Source organism: Tursiops truncatus, chromosome 11, assembly GCF_011762595.2.
Source record: "Tursiops truncatus isolate mTurTru1 chromosome 11, mTurTru1.mat.Y, whole genome shotgun sequence".
Taxonomy (NCBI): Eukaryota; Metazoa; Chordata; class Mammalia; order Artiodactyla; family Delphinidae; genus Tursiops; species Tursiops truncatus.
The window spans coordinates 6,969,824-6,991,313 of record NC_047044.1 but is presented as its reverse complement, the minus strand read 5'-3'; the positions used below and the strand labels follow the sequence as shown (position 1 = coordinate 6,991,313).

At 39.6% G+C, this 21,490-nt stretch overlaps 2 protein-coding genes and 1 non-coding gene across 3 annotated transcripts in view; 2 read left to right on the top strand and 1 right to left on the bottom strand.

Moving 5' to 3' along the window:
* The window catches only part of WBP2NL (WBP2 N-terminal like), a 37,047-nt gene that overhangs the window by 12,400 nt on the left and 3,157 nt on the right, over nucleotides 1–21,490 (top strand). The window contains exons 3-6 of the mRNA XM_033865682.2: nucleotides 145–286; nucleotides 454–546; nucleotides 5,040–5,150; nucleotides 14,186–14,555. Of these exons, the coding sequence (XP_033721573.1) occupies nucleotides 145–286; nucleotides 454–546; nucleotides 5,040–5,150; nucleotides 14,186–14,490 (651 nt within the window). The 3' untranslated portion in view covers nucleotides 14,491–14,555. The remainder of the gene's footprint in view (nucleotides 1–144; nucleotides 287–453; nucleotides 547–5,039; nucleotides 5,151–14,185; nucleotides 14,556–21,490) is intronic.
* On the bottom strand, nucleotides 7,308–7,380 carry TRNAW-CCA (transfer RNA tryptophan (anticodon CCA)). Its single transcript has one exon. It is a non-coding gene; the product is annotated as a tRNA-Trp (tRNA).
* LOC101325751 (zinc finger protein 30-like) lies at nucleotides 15,932–20,484 on the top strand. The gene has a single exon (XM_073788110.1). It carries the CDS (start codon nucleotides 15,932–15,934, stop codon nucleotides 16,520–16,522), a length of 591 nt encoding a protein of 196 aa, XP_073644211.1. The 3' UTR covers nucleotides 16,523–20,484.

The window sequence follows — 21,490 nt, the reverse complement described above, 5'->3', positions numbered from 1 at the left end:
ATGTTGAAGTGTGATGGAAGAAAATTAGTCATGCTTCTCAATTAGGCCAGAATGCCAAAGCAGCCTTAACTTCAGAATTGCTCTTATATGTCTCAATCCATGGATAAATTGCATTCCTTTTCCAAAGTTTCTTTTCTCTCTTAGGTGATCTTCGTGACTTCACACTTAGTCAATGACCCCATGCTTTCTTTTATGATGCCATTTGGTCTGATGAGTAATTGCACCATTCAACAACCAATCTTTGCCCCCAACTACATTAAAGGAACCATTCAGGCAGCTCCGGATGGTAAGTGTCCCCCCTCAGAAGTGTATTTTTTCTCAAAAGCTTCCAGAAGGTTTAAGATTCAGACGTGGCCCCTGCTTCATTGGGTAGTGCTTCTCTTATTGTTTGTGGCAGTCCTTCTGTTACAGCATGCCAGCCTCTTAGTGAGTGTGTGCCGTTTCTTCCTCCAGGTGGCTGGGAAGGACAGGCTATTTTTAAATTATCCTTCAGAAAAGGAGGTGCCATTGAATTTGCCCAGCTGCTGATGAAAGCTGCCTCTGCTGGTGAGCGATGCTTATAAAATTATCAAGCACTTTGGGGTTTGGGGGCCTGTGTAATTGAAGTAAGACTGTTAGCTAGTGAAGACTTCTGGCCTCTGTGGTCAGGCGGTTGATATTTGCACATGTATTCAGCGGGCATTTCCTGAGCCTACTGACTATGTGCCAAGTAACATACTACGTGCTAGGAACACAAGATTTAGTCCCTCCCTGTCCTGAAGGAGTTTGCAGTCTAATGGGAGCTTACCGTCAGACACCTGAACAGCTAATTATACCTGATAGTCTTTTGTCCATTTAAGTGCCGGTCTCATGTATCACTGAGTAGTCTTGTTTTCGGTAGCGTGGCCTTGGCTCTTCTTCCTCTGGCATGGCTTTTTGTCTTCTCTCCTTTCTGACTTTGCCTTTGCTTCTCTTAGGTTTAATTCCCATCTTCCATGGGACTAAAGCATGGGAAGAGGTACCATCAAGCCCTGCAGCACTGATCTAATGGATGTACCAGAGGATACAAATAATCTTTTTATGTTATATTTTATTTATTTATTTATTTATTTTTTTTTTTATGTTATATTTTAATTCAATCTAGCCTCACTATATATCCCTCATTCTCTCACCTTTTGTACTCCAATCCAACTGGGTTTCTTTGTGCCTTGCCCTCCCACCTCTGAGCCTTCATGCTATTTGCTCTGTCTGGAATGCTCTTCCCCTTTCTCCCTTGCCTTCTCCACTCCCAACTCCAGTCTAGTTGAGACAAACACAGTCCAGTAGAGATAGACATATGCAGATACATTATCCTGTCTTATGGCATGTGCTGTAATAGAGGCATGGGCAAAGTTCTGGGGACACACAGACGAATGTAGTGAATTTTCTACCTTAGAAGACTGACTGGATCATGATGCTATAGACCATAGTCAAGTGTATAAGAGATAGTCTAGGGAATTCCCTGGCAGTCCAGTGGTTAGGACTCGATGCTTTCAGTGGTTGAGGATTGGCCCGGGTTCCATCCCTAGTCAGGGAGCTAAGATCCTGCTAGCCACATGGCCGAAAAAAAAAAAAAATGAGTATAAGCGATAGTCTAAATTGGAGAGGAATTGAGTTCAACTTTAGACATAGTAATTAATACTAGCTAACACTTATTGAATGCTTATCATATACTGGGCAGTGTTCCAAGGCCTTTACATGTGTTAATTTATTTAATCCTCACAAAAACTTATGATGTAGGTTCTATCATTATCCCCAATGTATAGCTAGGGAAACTGAGTCAGTGATGGTTATATAATTTCTCAAGGCTATACAGTTAGCAAGTGGTGGAGCTGGAATTTGAACCTTAAACATACTCTCTCTCTTTAAACTTTTCATTTTGAAAAAAAATAAGATCTATAGAAAGTTTTAAGAATATTACAGTGAACTCACATGGACCTTCATCTAGATTAACCCATTATTAACATTTTCCTACATTTGCTTTTTTAAAAATAATAAATTTATTTGTTTATTTATTTTTGGCTGTGTTGGGTCTTCAGTGCTGCACGCAGGCTTTCTCTAGTTGCGGTGAGTGGGGGCTACACTTCATTGTGGTGCACGGGCTTCTCATTGCGGTGGCTTCTCTTGTTGCAGAACACGGGCTCTAGGTGCGCGGGCTCAGTAGTTGTGGCGCGTGGGCTTAGTTGCTCCGCGGCATGTGGGATCTTCCCAGACCAGGGCTCGAACCCGTGTCCCCTGCGTTGGCAGGCGGATTCTTAACCACTGCGCCAGCAGAGAAGTCCCCACGTTTGCTTTATGTTATTCTTTTTTTTTCCTGCTTTTGTTTGAACTATTTGGGAGTAAGTCACAAAGATCATTTCCTTCATTTCTAAATATTTCAGTGTGTATCTCCTAAGAACAAGGGCATTCTCTCATCTAACCTCAGTGTGCTTATCAAATCAGAAAATTTAACATTGAAACAATACTATTGATTATTCAAATTCAAATGATTGACCATTACTATTCCTAATTCTAATAGCATTTTTTTTTTCCAATCCAGGATCTAATCCCAGATCACATATTGAATTCAGTTGTCCTATTTCTTTGGTCTCCTTTAGTCTGCGCTCAGCCTTTCTTTTTGCCTTTCATGACCCTGACATTTTAAAAAGAATACAGCCTTATTGTTTCGTAGAATATCCCTTAATTTGTGTTTGTCTGTTTCCTCATGATTATATTCAGGTCATGTATTTTGGCAGGAATACTGTATAAAAGATGTTGTGTCCTTTTGAGCCTACACTCTTAACCCCTGCACCATATTAAGTGTGAGGTACACAAGCTGCTAGAGGCAGTAGACATGCAGCTTGGAGCTCCAAAGATGCACTGTATCAAGACACTGATTTGGAAATCCGCAGCACATCGGTCATCTCTGAAGCCATGTGAATGATGGGCTCATTCAGTGAATTAAGGATGGTATGCCAAGGGTCCTCAACATTTAAAGGATAGGTAGGGAGGGGTGACCTTCAATGGAGATTGAGAAGGGGCTGACTGAGAGGTGAGAGAAGAATCAAGTGAGTTCATTATCCTGGAAGTCAAGGGAGGAGAAAGGTTCAAGCATTACTGGGTAGTCATCTGTCAGCTGCTGGAGAGATGTTTGGTAAAATGAAGACTGAAAAATGTGCATTGCATGAGGAAATTTGAGGTTTTTGGCAGAATTATCAAGAGATTTCAGTGAACTGCTGGAGAAGAGGGGTGATGAAGAACGATGTTAGAGAAAATTGAGGAGTAAGAAAATTTGTTGCAGTTACTGTTAAAAATACAGTGCAAATATATAAAGGCCAAGGAGTTCACAAGCTGTACCCAACTGGCAGCTCTTCATGGTCCAGAGGGCAGACAGCATCTGGAAGCCTGACATTGGATAACAGAGTGTCCTACAGACAGAGGGAGTGTAGCTATGAAGAATCCGGGTCAGGGGACACTTGGAAATCCAGTTCCCCTTTGCTACAGATGTCTGGGGAACTCGGGACAATTGCATTCTGGGTCTTGAATTCACTCTTATTTTTGGCCTCACAGTACTGAGGGGGCTTATTTTTAGGATTATGAGATAAGGGTCAGGCAACTTCAGGGGATTCTCTTCGTGCTCTCATTAAGTTCTGCTTCTTGGCCTGCAAAGGTAGGTCAGTGTCTCAGCCATTGCACAGCCACTTGGAAAGGATTTAGGCAACTTATATGAACTTGGCCCAATGTCTGAAACTGCTCTGGGTCTGATTATGTCATGGTTTAGGTGTGGAAGCCTATGCCTACTCCCCTGGCAAGAGTCAGGTCTTGTGAATGGGCTTCCTTGAGGCCTTTGGAATTAAACACCCATCATGCATCATGAGCTGATTATATGACCAGGAAAGATTCCTTTCGCCTCAGCAGAGTTGCTTTGTCAGGGCTCTTTGATTTAAGTTTTTAGCAAACATGTATTGAGTACCTATTGTGTGCCAAACACTAGGAGCGACAATTGGGAACACAACAGTGAACGAGACATAAGTACATAGTCCCTGCTTTTGTTAAACTTACAGTCTAGTGAGAGTCATATAAGAAATAAGCAAACATGTAAGTGAATAAAATAATGACTTATTCTGAAAGGGGATACTAATAGAATATTGAAAGGGAGGGTAACAGGGAAAGATGACAACTTTAGATTCAGAGTGAATTAGTTAAGATAATGCTAGCTATTGAAACAGATAAACCCCAAATTATCAATGGCTTAAGATAATGGATATTACTGCTTATATAAAGGCCAATCAGCAGGGGTGAAAGGGGGCTCTGTTCCACATAGCCCTTCAGGGACCCAGGGTAATAGAGTCTCTGCCATCGTTAACACATGGCTTCCAAGACCTCTTTGGGTAGTGAGCAGAGAGGGGAAGAGAGTAAAGATCTCACCTGGGAAGTTTTCATGGGTCAGGCCTGGAAGCAGTGTACATTACTTCTGGTCATATGCCATAGGCCAGAAATTAGTGTGGCAGGCTGATAATGGCTCCCAAAGATATAATCTGTGTCCTAATCCTCAGAATCTGTGAATGTTACCTTGTTTGTAAAAAAAAAAGCCTTCTCAGATATAATTAAGGATCTTGAGATGAGGGGATTACTCTGGATTATTCAAGTGGACCTCAAATACCATCAAAAGTGTCCTTTTAAGAGAGAGGCAGAGGGAGACAAACAGAAGTGCTTTCTTTAGTACTGCCATTACATTGGCCTTTAATGGACTTGCCAACTTGATAGAATTCTCACTTGGAAATTTTTTCTGAATACCTATCATGGTGGGTGTTATGCTAGGCCTTCAATAAGCACAGGCAAATATACACAATCACTGCCTTCAAGAAGCATACAGTTGAGGACAAGGGCAATGTATATTTTTAATCTTGTATCCTGGGGACATTGTTGGACACACATGTAAGGTGATGGTTAATACTCTGTTAATTATTTGGTTGCTAGCTGCTGTACATCTGACTTAAAAGAATTAAAGAGTCCCTATTTTGCCAAACTTGTCTTCTCAGCTGCCAGAGGAATTCCACTTGGAAGTGTAAATTACTGGTTCGGCACTTCAGGACCCTATATAATTACTGCACCAGGGGGCATGATGTGCACTCAACAGACGCCTTGTCCAGGTAAGATATGGCATGGAGGTTCTTCCTGGGAGGTGGAAAGGTACGCCAGGGGCTCAAAGATCTATTCACTGCTACCTTGCCTCCAATTCTGCTGCAGAAGAAGCAGCAGAGGTTTGGGGGGCTGGAAAATAGTTGAGTCCATGACTTCATTTCCAGACTAAAACTCAGTGGCAAGTCAGTAAATGACAGGCTTCCATTTCAGGTTTACTTTTAACTATAATGTACAAATATGGAGCATACCTGGGCAACTCCCATCAGTGGGAACAGCCACTTCCTGCTTACAGCCTGAGCAGAAACATGTGCTCTTGCCAACTTCCCCCTTCCCCTTTCACACAAGCATAGCCATCATGCTTGTGCCATGCCCTTCAACCTCACCGAGGACTCCAGTCCTCGGCTTTATGCCCTGTACACTTTCCTTTAACAGTCGTGCCTGTCCATAGCTGCTGAGTCATGTTCCCAGGAGACATAGATCAGTGATTCTCAACTACGGTCCACAGTCTGTTGGTGGACCACAAAAAGTCTCCTAACAGGTTACCAACAGACCCCCAAATGCAGGCTGTCTCTTGGGTTCTCCTTGGAGCATGACGTACATGTCCATCGGCTTATTTAGTTTTGTATACAGCTGAAGGATAGTTATCTATAGTCTTAATAGTTACCTTAGTTTTTAAGGGTTACTAAAATCTAATATTCAAGATCTAAAAGTAAGTGTTGCTAAAGTTTTATAAAAACATTTTTGAGTTGAAATTCACATAACGTACAATTAACCATTTTAAAATGTACAATTCAGTGGTATTTAGCGTATTCACAATGTTGTGCAACCGCCAGCTCTCTCTAGTTTCAAAAGTTTTTCAGGACTTCCCTGGCAGTCCAGTGGTTAAGACCACGCTTCCACTGCAGGGGACGCAGGTTTGATCCCTGGTCGGGGAACTAAGATCCCGCATGCTGCGTGGCGAGGCCAAAAAAACGAAACAAAACTTTTTCATCACTCCATAAGAATACTCCATACCCACTAAGTAATCATTCCCCATTGTCCGCTCCCCACATCTCTTGGTTTCCTCTAATCTACTTTGCGTATTCTGTGTATATCACATAAAAGGAGTCAAGCAACATGTGACCTTTGTATTTGGCTTATCTCACTTAGCATAATATTTTCAAGGTTCATCCAAGTTGTAGCATTATCAGTACTTTATTCATTTTTTGTGACTGACTAATATTCCATTGCATGTATCATAGTTTGTTATCCATTCATCCACTGATGAACATTTGGCTTGTTTCCACCTTTTGGTTATTATGAATAATAGCTCCTACAAACATTTGTATATAGGTTTCCAGGTGGACATAAGTTTTCATTTCTCTTGGGTATATACCTACATTTGGAATTATTGGGTCATATGGTAATTTAATGTTTAACTTATTTGAGGAACCACCAAACTATTTTCCACAGCAACTGCACTATTTTGTATTCTCACCAGCAATGTACAAGTTCCTATTTCTCCACATCCTTTCCAATGCTTGTTACTTAACTTTTTTTTGCTTGTTGTTTATATTAAAGCCATCCTAGTGATTGTGAGGAGATATCTCATTATAATTTTAATTTGCATTTCCTTGATGATAAATGATGTTGAACATCTTTTCATGTGCTTCTTGGCCATTTGCATATCTTCTTTGGAGATATATCTATTCCAGTCCTTGCCCATTTTTAACTTGGGTAGTTTGTCTTTTCATTGTTTGAGTTGTAAGAGTTCTTTATATATTCTGGATATCCTTATCAGATATGGGACTTGCAAATATGTTGCCCATTCTGTAGGTCATCTTTTACGTTCTTGAGAATATCCTTTGATGCACAAAAGTTTTAATTTTTGATGAATTTATCTATTTTTTTCTCTTGTTAGTTGTGCTTTTGGTATCAAATTAAGAATCCATTGCCAAGTCCAATGTCATGAAGATCTACCCCTATGTTTTATCTAAGAGTTTTATAATTTTGGCTCTTATATTTCAGTTATTGATTCATTACGAGTTATTTTTTTTTAATTTTAAAGAATATTTATTTATTTGGCTGCACCAGGTCTTAGTTGTGGCACATGGGATCTTTGTTGCTGCATGCAAGATCTTCATTGCGGCATGCAAGATCTTTTAGTTGCGGCATGCAGGATCTAATTCCCTGACCAGGGATCGAACCCGGGCCCTCTGCATTGGGAGCATGGAGTCTTAACCACTGGACCACCAGGGAAGTCTCTATGAGTTAATTTTTGTATATGGAGTAAGGTTAGGGTCCAGCTCTGTTCTTTTGCATGTGCTTATCCAGTTGTCCAGGAATCATTTGTTGAAGACACTATTCTTTCCCCACTGGGTGGTCTTGGCACCCTTGTTGAAAATCAATTGGTAATAGATGTTTAGGTTTATTTCTGGACTCTCAGTTCTATTCCCATTGGTATATGAGTCTATCCTATGCCAGTACCAGATTGTTTTGATTACTGTAACTTTGTAGTAAGTTTCAAAATAGGGAAGTGTGAGTCCTCCTATTTTGTATTTCTTTTTCAATATTGTTTTGGCCATCCATGGTCCCTTATAGCTCCATATGAATTTGAGAATCAACTTTTACATTTCTGCAAAAAGACCATTAGAATTTTGATAGGGATTGCATTTAATTTGTAGATCAGTTTTGGGGGAATTGCTATCTTAATTTAATATTGTCTTCTAACCCATGAACATAGGAACTCTTTTTATTTATGTAGGTCTTCTTTAATTTATCTCAGTAATGTTTTGTAGTTTTCAATGCACAAGTCTTTTTTAAAAAATATTTATTTATTTATTTGGTTGCGCTGGGTGTTAGTTGCAGCATGCAGGATCCTTAGTTGTGGCATGCGAACTCTTAGTTGCGGTACGCATGTGGGATCTAGTTCCCTGACCAGGGATCGAAGCTGGGCTTCCTGCATTGGGAGCGTGGAGTCTTCTCAATGCACCACCAGAGAAGTCCCAAAACACAAGTCTTTTACCTCCTTGGTTACATTTATTCCTAGGTATTTTATTCTTTTGGATGCTATCGTAAATGTAATTGTTTTCTTAATTTCCTTTTTGGATTGTTTATTGCTATAATTATGGTTTTTTAATTAAACTTTTTATTTTGAGATAATTGTAGATTCCCATACGTTTTTGGAAATAATACTGAGATATTCTTTATACCTTTTACCTAGTTTCTCCCACTGGTAACATTTTGCAGAACTATAGTATAATATCACAACCAGGGTATTGACATGGATACAATAAAAATGCAGAACATTTACATTACCACAAGGATCACTTCTGTTTGTCTTTTTACAGCTACACCTACTTCCCTTCCTCCCCCTCCTCTTTAACGCATGGCAACCACTAATCTGTTCTCCATTTCTATAATTTTGACATTTCAAGATTGTTATATAAATGGAATCATGTAGTATGTAAGCTTTTGGGATAGACTTTTTTCACTCAGCATTATTCCTCAAGATTCACCCAGGTTGTTGCATGTATCAATAATTTGTTCCTTCTTTTTGCTGAGTAATAGTTCATGGTATAGATGTACAACAGTTTGTTTAACCATTCAGCAGCTCAAGTATATCTGGGTTGGTTGCAGGTTTTGGTACAGGTTTTTGTGAGAACATAAGTTTTCATTTCTTGCCCATTAGGATGGCTGCTATCAAAAAAAAAAAAACAGTAAACAACAAATGTTGGCAAGTATGTGGAGAAATTGGAATGCTTATGTACTGTTGGTGGGAATATAAAATGGGACAGCCACTGTGAAAAATAGTATGGAGGTTCCTAAAAACATTTTTAATGACCCAGCAATTCCACTTCTGGGTATATACCAAAAGAATAGAAAGCAGGGTCTAAGAGACATTTGTACACCATGTTCATAGAAGCATTATTCACAATAGGTAATAAAATGAGTTAGGAAGTGTTCCCTCATCTTCAATTTTTTGGAAAAGTTTGAGAAGGATTGGTATTAGTTCTTTATGTGTTTGGTAGAATTCACCAGTGAAACAATCAGGTCCAGGTGTTTTCTTTGTTGGAAGATTTTTTAAATTATTGATTCAGTCTCCTTACTAGGTCTATACAGATTTTCTATTCCTTCATGATTTAGTGTTATCGGTTTTAGGCTTCTAGGAATTTATCCATTTCTTCTAGGCTATCCAATTTGCTAACATACAGTTGTTCATAGTAGCGTATTATAATCCTTCTTATCTCTGTAGAATCAGTAGTAATGTACCCACTTCCATTTCTAATTTTAATAATTTGAATCTTCTCTTTTTTTCTTGGTCAGTCTAGCCAAAGGTTTCTCAATTTTGTTGATCTTTTCAAAGAACCAGCTTTTGGCTGCACTGATTTTCTCTATTGTTTTTCTATTCTCTTTTTCATTTATCTATGTTCTAATTGTTATTATTTCCTTCCTTCTGCTAGCTTTGGATTTAGTTTGTTCTTCTTTTCTTAGTTCTTTAAGTTTTTAAGTTAGGTTGTTGACTTAGGATCTTTTTTGTTTTTTACTGTGTTTTTAGCTGTAAATTTCCCCCTTAGCGTTGCTTTTGCTGCATTCTTTGAGCTTTGGTATATGGTGTTTTTTGTTTGTTTGTTTTAAATATTTATTTATTATGTGGGGTGGTGGTGGGATGAATTGGGAGATTGGGATTGACATATATACACAAATATGTATAAAATAGATAACTAATAAGAACCTGCTGTATAAAAAAATAAATTAGGGGCTTCCCTGGTGGTGCAGTGGTTGAGAGTCCGCCTGCCGATGCAGGGGATGCAGGTTTGTGCCCCGGTCTGGGAAGATCCCACATGCCACGGAGCAGCTGGGCCTGTGAGCCATGGCCGCTGGGCCTGCGTGTCCGGAGCCTGTGCTCCGCAACAGGAGAGGCCACAACAGTGAGAGGCCCACGTACTGCAAAAAATAAAAATAAAAAAATAATAATAATAATTAAAAACAAAAAAAAGCTCAAAAAATTTATTTATTTATTTGGCTTCAGCGGGTCTTGGTTGTGGCATGTGGGATCTTTTAGTTGTGGCATGCAAACTCTTAGTTGTGGCATGTGGGATCTAATTCCCTGACCAGGGATCAAACCCGGGTCCCCTGCATTGGGAGCACCGAGTCTTAGCCACTGGACCACCAGGGAAGTCCCGGTATGTTGTGTTTTCATTTTCATTCATCTCTAAGTATTTTATAACCTCCCTTGTGAGTTCTTCTTTGATCCATTTGTGGTTTAAGAGTGCAGTGTTTAATTTCCACAAATTTGTAATTTTTCCAGTTTTACTTCTGTTGTTGATTTGTAAATTCATCCCTTTGTGGTCAGAGAAGCTACTTTGTATGACATCTATCTTTTAAAATCTATCCAGACTTACTTTGTTGCCTAATATATGTTCTATTCTGAAAAATGTACCATGTATACTTGAGAGGAATGTGTATTCTATTGTTGTTGGGTAGAGTGTCATATATTTGTCTGTTAGATCCAGTTGGTTTGTTGTATTTTTTATGTCCTCTATTTCCTTATTTATCTTCTGTCTGGTTGTTCTAGCCATCATTGTGAGTGAAGGATATTGAAGTCTACAACTATTATTGTAGTACTGTCTATTTCTTCCTTCAATTCTGTCAGTTTTTGCTTCATATATGTGATGGTCTGTCATTAGGTGTGTAAATGTTTATAATTGTTATATCCTTTTGCTGTACTGAACATTTTATTAATATGTAATTTCCTTCTTTATCTCATAATCTTTTTGATGTAAAGTCTATTTAGTCAGATATTAGTATAGCCACTTTTGCTCTCTTTTGGTTACTATTTACGTGGAATATCTTTTTCCAACCTTTTACTTTTGATTTATTTATGTCTTTGTATCTAGAATAAGTCTCATACACACAGCATGCAGTTGAATCATGAGTTTTTATTCATTCTACCAATCTCTGTCTTTTGATTGGGGAATTTAATCCACTTACATTTAAAGTAATACTGATGATGGGGGCCTTACTTCTGTCATTTCACTATTTGGTTTCTATATGCGTTATAGCTTTTTTGACCCTCATTTCCTGCATTACTGTCTTCTTTTGTGTTTAGTCGATTTTGACTCCTGATCTCTCTGACCTCCCTTCTATGCCCCCAGGACCCACGCGGCCTGGATGGGGTGGGTACCGGTCTGGGAGCTCAGCAGGCTCCCCGGCCTGAGTGGGCCAGGCAATCACCCTCCACTCCTCTCCTGCTCTTCCCAGAGAGTCCCTCCCACCTGCTTCTCCTGATCTCCCCAGCCTCAGGGGCGCTGATCCTGTCTGGCCTCCACTTCTCCTCCCCCCTCAGTCCCCCTATGACCAACTGGTTCACTTTGGGGTTCCTCCTGTCTCCTTGGGCATCAGAGTCCCCCACCAGAGGCTGGCAGGTGCCCTAGTTGTGGGGCGACACTAACTCCATGTCTTCCCACATGGCCATCTTGACTCCCACTACTCTCATTTCCTTTTGTTTATATTTCATAGCTGTTCTGTGTGTTTGTGTGTGTGTGTGTGTGTGTGTGTGTGTGTGTGTGTGTGTGTGTGTCTACCATGGGGGTTACATCTAGCATCCTAAAGTTATAACACTAATTTGAATTTTTACTGTCTTAACTTCAGTAACATACAAATACTCTGTACCTTTACAGCCCCTCTGTCTTCACCCCTTTCAGTTGATGTCACAAAATTCATCTTTATACATTGTGCCCCCCAAAACATAACCTAATAATTCTTTTAAATGCATTAGTCTCTTTAGTTATGTAGAAAACAAAAATGGAATTACAAACCATTGTTATAATAATATTAGCTTTTATAATTGCTCAATGATTTACCTTTATTGAAATCTTTATTTCTTCATATGGTTTCAGATTACTCTCTAGTGTCCTTTCATTTCACCTTGTAGGACTCCCTTAAGCATTTCTTGCAGGGCAAGTCTAGTAGTAATGAACTCCCTCAGCTTTTGTTTATCTGGAAACATCTTAATTTCTTTCTCACTCTCACAGGAGTTTGGCCAGATATAGGATTCTTGTTGGACAGTTTATTTCTAGCCTCCAATGTTTCTGGTGAGAAATCTGCTGACTTTCTTATTGAGGATCTCTTGTATGTGATTATTCACTTCTCTCTTGCTGCTGTCAAGATTCTCTCTTTATCTTTGGCTTTTGAAAGTTTGACTATAGTGTGTCTCAGTGTGGATCTCTTTGAGTTCATCTTACTTGGAGTTTATTGAGCTTCTTTGATGTTTATATTCATGTCTTTCATCAGATTTGGGAAGTCTTCAGCCATTATTTCTTCAAATATTTTCTCTACATCTTTCTCTCTCTCTTCTTTTTCTGGAACTTCCACAATGTGTATGTTGGTCTGCTTGGTAGTGTCCCACTGGTCCCTTGGGCTCTGATCACTTTTCTTCAGTCTTTTTCTTTCTGTTCCTCAGTATCAACAATTTTTATTGTCCTGTAGTCAGGTTTACCGATTCTTTCTTTTGCCTATTCAAATCTGAATGTAAATTCTCTAGTGAATTTTTCATTTCAGTTATTGTACTTTTCAGCTCCAGAATTTTTTGTTTGTTTCTTTTCTTGTTAGGTTTTCTATCTCTTTATTGATACTTCTATTTTGTTCATATACAATTTTCTTGACTTTCTCCACATTTTCCTTTAGTTCTTTGAGCATCTTTAAGACAGTTCTTTTAATGTGTTTTCTACATAGCTTAAACATAAATATGGATTATGGAAAAGTAACTTGACAGTCCATTCACACTGACACAGTCAAATCACTTAGGGAATGTAGCCAAGGAAATAAATAAATCTCATGTTTATTATAATATTAATTGGAAATTTGGAAGCAACATGCTCTCCAACAACCAGGGAGCACTTATCATAAGTAGCACTTATCAGCATGATAAAATATAGTCCAGCTTTTAATTTATGAAATACATTAATAATATAAAGAACTTTCTCATAATGTCAAGTAAAAAGAGCCAGATTTTTAAAAAATTGTATGGTTGTTATAATCATGATCGTATAAAAAAGATTAACAGAGATCCTACCAATAAGTGCACCAAAATATTAAGTTTTTGTATTTGATTATGGAATTATAGATGACTTCTAAAATTTTATCTCTTCTCTATTTCCCAAATACATATTCCTCATTGAGCATTTATTACTTTTTTATCATCAAAACAAACTTTATTAAGTATGTATCTGGGTACAACTATAAGTAATGTAGAGATATAACTATAGGGTTGTTTTCATGTTGATTTGAATTCTTCCACAACAAGAAATGATAAAGCCTTCAGCTGGTGATGGCTGAAGAATATGGCTTCTGCATTGTTCTGCCTGCCTGAATTCTCTTCCTGTGTCAGTTTGCTTCAGTATTATTATTTATTTTTTTTTTAATTTTAATTATTTATTTATTTTGGCTGCATTGAGTCTTCATTGCCACGCAAGGGCTTTTCTCTAGTTGCAGTGAGCAGGGACTACTCTTCGTGCAGTGCAGGGGCTTCTCATTGCGGTGGCTTCTCTTGTTGCAGGGCACAGGCCCTAGGTGCATGGGCTTCAGTAGTTGTGGCATGTGGGCTCAGTAGTTGTGGCTCACAGGCTCTAGAGCACAGGCTCAGTAGTTGTGGCGCACGGGCTTAGTTGCTCCGCGGCATGTGGGATCTTCCCGGACCAGGGCTTGAACCTGTGTCCCCTGCATTGGCAGGCGGATTCTTTTTTTTCAGTACGCGGGCCTCTCACTGTTGTGGCCTCTCCCACCACGGAGCACAGGCTCCGGACGCGCAGGCTCAGAGGCCATGGCTCATGGGCCCAGCCGCTCTGCGGCACGTGGGATCTTCCCGTAGTGGGGCACGAACCCATGTCCCCTGCATCGGCAGGTGGACTCTCAACCACTGCGCCACCAGGGAAGCCCGCAGGTGGATTCTTAACCAGTGCGCCACCAGGGAAGCCCCAGTATTATTTTTTATCTTCTATCTCCTTCTTACTTATTCCTTGTCTACTCTAACAAATGACTAACTGATATTTTTCCTTCTCAGCATACCCAGTTGTGGTCTACAGACCCCCACCACCAGGATATGGAGCATCACCTGCGGGATATGGAGCCCCGCTTGGGGGATATGGAGCCCCACCTGCGGGATATGGAACCCCACCAGTGACATATGAAGCCCTGCCTGCAGGGTATGGAGCCCCACCAGCTGGAAATGAAGCCCCACCTCCAGCATATGAAGCTCCACCTGCTGGAAATAGAGCTGCCTCTCACAAATCTGTGGCAGCCCAGCCGGAGGCTTCTCTTCCATCTACCTCATCTTCTCAGGCTCATTTACCACCTTCTAAGAAGTAAACATTGAAGACTCACCAAGCAAAGGGCACCCTAAAACTGAAGTCACAATAATAAGGATGACTCAGGTATGTGGTTAAAGGCCTGTCTCAGATAGCTGTCACACCCTTTGGGAAGGCAACCTTAGAGGGAAGATGAAGCTTTACTTCCATGCCTAGATTTTAGAGGCAGAGTCAACTCTTGATTAGATGGGCTAAAGGAGAAGTAGAATTGTAGAGCTAATTCTCCAGTAATTTGGTGTACATTGGGCTGCATTTTTTTTAACATGCCTTGAGTGAGTGTGGAAAAAATGTCCTGCATTTTCCCCTCCCTCATTCAAGAAACATTTATTATGCTCATTTTGCTAGGAACTAAGATATATATTTAAAAATATCAACTTGAACACTTTGTTGTTTTTCATAGCATTATTTATATTAGTGAATGGATGGGACAACTTAAATTTTCAGTAGTGAGAGAGAATTTCACAAGTTATGGTATATCCATACAATGAAATATTATGCAGCCATTGAAAATGATATCTAGAGGTAGGGGAAGCCTTCTATAAGAAGACCAAAAACAATGAAGAAATAAAGGAAACCAGTGATAAATTTGACTATAACAAAATTTGAAACTTCTGTATGACCAAAGTTAAAAGATAGGCAAGAGACTAGGAGAAACTGATTTCCAACATATATATTAAACAGACAAATAGTTTGTAGTCAGAATATATGTACTTCTGCAAATCAACCCAAAATAAAAAATGGACAAAAGATGTGAATTCTCAATTAATTGAGGCAATAGCATGACCAAGAATCATTTGAAAAGATGTTTGTTCAACCTGACTAGTGTTAGCTAAATGCAACTTGAAATGAGAATTTTTATTTCTAAAGATTTACAAACATTAAAAAGATTGAGACAGGGACTTCTCTGGTGGTCCAGCAGCTAAGACTCTGCGCTCCCAAGGCAGGGGGCCTGGGTTCGATCCCTGGTCAGGGAACTAGATCCCGCATGCCACAACTAAAGATCCCACATGCCACAACTAAAAAGATCCCATATGCCACAACTAAAGATCCTGCATGCCAAAACTAAGACCTGGCACAGCCAAATAAATAAATAAATACTAAAAAAAGAAAATGATTGAGACAATTGACGAGGTGACTTCCACCTCGGGCCTTTTTCTATGTTCCTTGTTGGGAACTGCCTGTAAGTGGCATCCATCCAAGCGAGAAACTAGCATAGGTTGCTGCGAAATGACTGTGCAGAGGTAGCCCCAAGCTGGCAAGGGATGGTCTGGGTTTTCTGGACTCTGTGTTTTTCTGGTAAAGGAACCCTGAGGACTGATCAGCTCTTGCAGGTCTAAAATCATGGCCCATGGACCAATAACATTCAAGTATGTGGCCATAGCGTTCTTTCAGCATGAGTGGGAATTCTCGACCTTGTTCAGAAGAAGTTGTACTGCAGTGTGATGATGGAGAACTATAGTAACTTGGTCTCACTGGGCCATTCCATTTCTAAGCCAGACATAATTGTGTTATTGGAGCAAGGAAAAGAACCCTGGATGGTTGTGAGGGAAGAAACAAGAAACTGGAGTACAGGTTTGGATTCAAGTTATAAAATAATCAGTGATAGAAAAACGTTTATACCTGGAAAACATTCATCTCTTCTTCTGCATCAGAGAATTCATAGTGGTGAGAAACCCTATGAAGATGAAGAAAGTCGGAAGGCCTTTAGTGATGCCTCAGACTTTGTTCAACATGGAAAAGTTGATATTGGGGCAGACAGCCAGGACTCCAAGATGGAATCAGTTGTACCACTGAAGAAGAAGCTCCTGAATGTCAAACTAAGGGAGCTGGCAAGCTGGATACTAATGCGGGATTTCATCCTTAAAGGAACTGCTGGAGCGTTTCAAAGAGGTTATTACTGGTATTACAAGTATTTCAACATGAAGAAAGGGAGCATTGTAGGGCTTTCTGTGTTGCTGGCAGCTTATGTGCTTTTCAGCTACTGCAGTTCTTACAAGGAACTTAAACATGAGCAGCCAAGTGAGTACCTCTGAAGAGGGCACACTCTGCATTCCTGACTATGACTTTTGCCTGGCACCCCTGAATCCTTTCATATCCTGATGCAGAATTAACACCCAAGAGAAGATGACTGGTTAAAAAAAAAAAAAAAAGGTCTCTCTTAGCAACTTTCAAGTATGTAATACAGTATTATTAACTATACTCACCATGCTGTACATTACACACCCGTGACTTATTTATTTTATAATTGGAAATTTGTAGCTTTTGACCACCTTCACCCATTTCACCCACTGCCTCTGGCGACCATCAATCTGTTCTCTGTATCTATGGCTTCAGTTTCATTTTTTTGTTTTTGATTTTTTAAAAAAATTTCACCTATGAGATCATACAGTATTGGTATTTGTCTTTCTCTGTCTGACTTCACTTAGTGTGATGCCCTCGAGATCCAACCATGTTGTCTCAAATGGCAGGATTTCCTTCTTTTTACAACTAATGTTTGATTGTATATGTGCCACATTTAAAAAAAATCCATTCATCTCGTGATGAACTCTTGTTGTTTCCTTGTCTTGGCTATTGCAGATGGCGCTGCCTTGAACACTGGGGTGCAGATATATTTTCTTTTATTTTTATTTTTAATAAATTTATTTATTTTATTTATTTATTTTTGTCTGTGTTGGGTCTTCGTTGCTGCGCACGGGCTTTCTCTAATTGCGGCGAGCGGGGGCTACTCTTTATTGTGGTGCGCGGGCTTCTCATTGTGGTGGCTTCTCTTGTTGTGGAGCACGGGCTCTAGGCACATGAGCTTAATAGTTGTGGCACGCAGGCTCAGTAGTTGTGGCTCGTGGGCTCTAGAGCACAGGCTCAGTAGTTGTGGCGTATGGGCTTAGTTGCTCCGTGGCATGTGGGATCTTCCCAGATCAGGGCTCGAACCCGTGTCACCTGCATTGGCAGGTGGATTCTCAACCACTGCGCCACCAGGGAAGCCCCAGATATATTTTCAAGATAGTGATTTTGTTTCTTTTGGATTGTTGACTTAAGAAAAAATGTACAACATGAGAGTTGTGAGTTAAATTTTATTTGGGGCAAAATGAGGACTATAGCCTGGGAGACAGCATTTCAGATAGCTCTGAGAAACTGCTCCAAAGAGGTAATGGGAGAGGTCAGTATATATGTGATTTTGGTGAAGGGGGAGTACATGCAATCAAGTACATATTTTTTTTGCAGAAGGTTACTGCTAGTCACGAGGAGCAGACATCACCCTGAAGGATTTTAGTGCTTTACTAGATATGAGGAGATATAAGAATTGGGCTCATAAAATCAGCTCCTGAAAATACCTAACTATCTGAAGACCTGTTCTGCCAGTTTTCCCAGAGCACAGAGAACCTCATGTCTGCTCTCCACCCTGAACTCCTTTCAGGGGGTGTTGAAAGTCAGCAGATGCAGCAGCACATTATTTAATCCTTGTAGAGGTAGATGGCAAGTGCCAATTTGTATTTGACAGGATGAAGGCCAGGAAGTGGATCTGCTGGGTTATATGGTAGTTCTAGCTTTGATTTTTTGAGGAACCTCCATGCTGTTTTCCGTAGTGGCTGCACTACTTTGCATTCCCTCCAGCAGTACATAAGGGTTCCCTTTTCTCTACGTCCTTGACAACACTTGTTATTTCTTGTCTTTTTGGTAGTGGCCATTCTTACAGGTGTGAGGTGATATTTTATTGTGGTTCTGATTTGCATTTCCCTGATGACTGGTGATGTTGGGCACCTTTTCCTGTGCCTGTTGGCCATTTGTATGTCTTCTTTGGAAAAATGTCTATTCGGAGCCTCTCCCCATCTTTTTTTTTTTTTTTTTTTGCAGTACACAGGCCTCTCACTGTTGTGGCCTCTCCTGTTGCGGAGCACAGGCTCCGGACACGCAGGCTCAGCGGCCATGGCTCATGGGCCCAGCCGCTCCGTGGCATGTGGGATCTTCCTGGACCGGGGCATGAACCCGCGTCCCCTGCATTGGCAGGCGGACTCTCAACCATGGCGCCACCAGGGAAGCCCCCCATTTTTTAATTGGATTGTTTGTTTGCTTTTCTATTAAGTTGTATAAGGATTTTTAAAAAATATATTCTGGATTGTAAGTCAACTATACTCCAATATAAAATTTAAGAAAAGACCGAAAAACTCAAGTGTTGGGAAGAATGTGGGGAAAAGATTATTTTTTATACACTATTAGTGGGAGCATAACTTGGTATGCCTTTTTATTTACTGTTAATTAATTATTCTTTTTTTAAATTTAATTAATTTATTTATTTATACAGCAGCTTCTTATTAGTTATCTATTTTATACATATTAGTGTATATATGTCAGTCCCAGTGTCCCAATGGTATCCCTTTTTAGAAAGAAATTTGGCAGTACCTTTTTTTTTTTTTTTTGGCTGCACCGTGCAGCTTGTGGGATCTTAGTTCCCTGACCAGGAATTGAACCCAGGCCCTCATCAGTGAAAGCACCAAGTTCTAACCCCTGGACTGCCAGGGCATTCCCCAAGTACCTTTTAAAAGTTAAAATATTTCTAGTCTTTTTTTTTGTTTGTTTTTGGTTTTGTTTTTTTGCGGTACGCGGGCCTCTCACTGTTGTGGCCTCTCCCGTTGCGGAGCACATGCTCCGGACGCGTAGGCTCAGCGGCCATGGCTCACGGGCCCAGCCGCTCTGCGGCATGTGGGATCTTCCCGGAGTCCCCTGCATCAGCAGGCGGACTCTCAACCAGTGCACTACCAGGGAAGCCCAAAATATTTCTACTCTTGATTTAGCAGCTTCACTTCTCAATATCCATTCCTAAGAAATACTTGCACGTGTGCACAACAACGTGGGACGATTTCATTACATTCATTGTTTCTAACAGCACCAAATTAGAAATATCCTATATGTCCATTAATAGTAAATATTTAAACTATGGAACTTGCATGCTACATATGCAAAAATTTCTATACCTTATTGTTAAATGAGAAAAACAAGTTTTATGCTACAGTAATTTTTAATTCCATCAGACTGAATGCCCCCTTTTAGAAAAAATATTTTGTAATGTCTCCTTTACTTCATTGGAATGAAATTCGTAGACAATTGCACATGATTCTGCACTATTTCAACCAAAATCAACCCAAGGCCATAAATGTGATATAAAGAAGAATAGAAGAGTAGTTTGGGTGTAAAGTTTTAAGTATTTTAATATACATATAAATGCTCAGATTCCACCGTACTAGAAGACACAAAGAAGTAATCAAGTGCTTACTCACCATGTGTAGATTCACTTTAGTTGTAAAGTGATATATGTATGCCTATTGGTGACTTGAATATCATGGTGGCATTGCCATTGGCAATATTGTTTTCCAAAATGATAAACATTTCTTGACAAATTTCCAAATAAAACGAAGTTTAATTTTCCCTCGATTTCCACAGTGGTTGAATTCCTGAAAAGTTCTGTCTATATTAAAATCATTTGAGCTCTAGGCTCAAATGATTATAAGCATGTATTTCACCTACATCAATGGCCAGGGATTCATCTGAAAGTCATGAGCGGGTATAGGATGATTTTTTGTTGTGAGGAACTGCCCTATGCCTTTCAGAATGTCTAGCATCTTTAAGTACCACCAGTGGCCTCCAGTTATGATAACCAAAAATATCCCCACTTATTTCCTAATCGCTCCTTCAGGGGTAATGCCATCCCTGCTGAGAACCACCATTCTAGAGTATTCTAGACTACTCAAAGGTTTTCAGCCTCTTAAGAGCTCACTGTTCTCTCACTCTGTCCAAGTTCCTAATTTCGTTGGCCTTTCATTACTTTCTTGCAGGTTTAATTTATTTGTTAAGCCACATGAAAGTGAGGCATTAAAAATTTAATTCTTTTTAGATATTGTATAGCAGAAGGGTTTCAGGGGCTCCAGTCCACAATATTACTAGACACAGAAGACATTTAAACCAAAACATTTTTTCTATGCATATTTATATGTAGTTGAGAACATGCTATATATATATAGTGTTTCAGCTATTTTACAAACAAGTTTATAGGTTTTTTAAAAAAATAACTTTATTGAGATATAATTGATATATTAAAAACATATATATTTGATGAATTTTATAGGTTTTTTTTTGGCCACACTAGGGATGGAACCCAGGCCCTCAGCAGTGAAAGCACCGAGTTCTAACCACTGGACCACGAGGGAATTCCCTTAAAAAGTTCTTCATAAATATCATTAGTGGCTACATAATATTCTGACATGGTTACACCATTACATATTTTCTTGATCCCTATTTAAGATATTTGATTTGTTTGCAGGTTTTTGCTATTACTAACAGCATTGTTAACTTCTCTGTTATGTAGAGCTTTAAAAATTTGACGGGGGTGTCATTTCCTTAAAACAGATTAGAGTTATTGATTGACTCTCATTGTAATAATTAGGAAACCAGATCTTCTATATTCCCAAGGACAGCCATTCCCAAGGAAGTCAGGGGGGTGTTATTTAAGGGTGTTATGTGAAAAAAGGGGTTATTGAGTCATATATATTTGAAAAAGCTAGGTAAACTGATTTCTTCATGACTTCATGACTTCTCAGCACCTATAATGAACATCATAAATTTCCAAGAGGGAGAGATTTTCAATTATACACCTTTTTTCAAAATTATTTGACCTTAGACTATTTAATTCACTAAACACTTTGGAAAAACTATGGTTCAGTGGAACAAAGTTTGGGAAACACTTTCTGGGATATTAGAATTAAAATGGACTTCAAAGCTTTTTCCAACAATGAGGCAAGTCAAAGATCATTCTTCCTCCCATTCCAAGAAAAAGAGTTTCATGTCCAGTTTACAGAGAACAGGAGATCTTCTTAAAGAAGCTATATGATAATATAGAGAGCAGCTAGCTGCTGCTCCCTCTTAGTTACTGGCATTGAGTCATGCATGGGTCTACAAAACTGCAGTGTCAGTAGCACACGGGACTGCCTGTATGCCCAGTCCTGGCACAT

Bases quoted from the DNA above. Each gene is read 5' to 3' on its own strand.
- LOC101325751 (XM_073788110.1), top strand. From the start codon at position 15,932: ATGATGGAGAACTATAGTAACTTGGTCTCACTGGGCCATTCCATTTCT.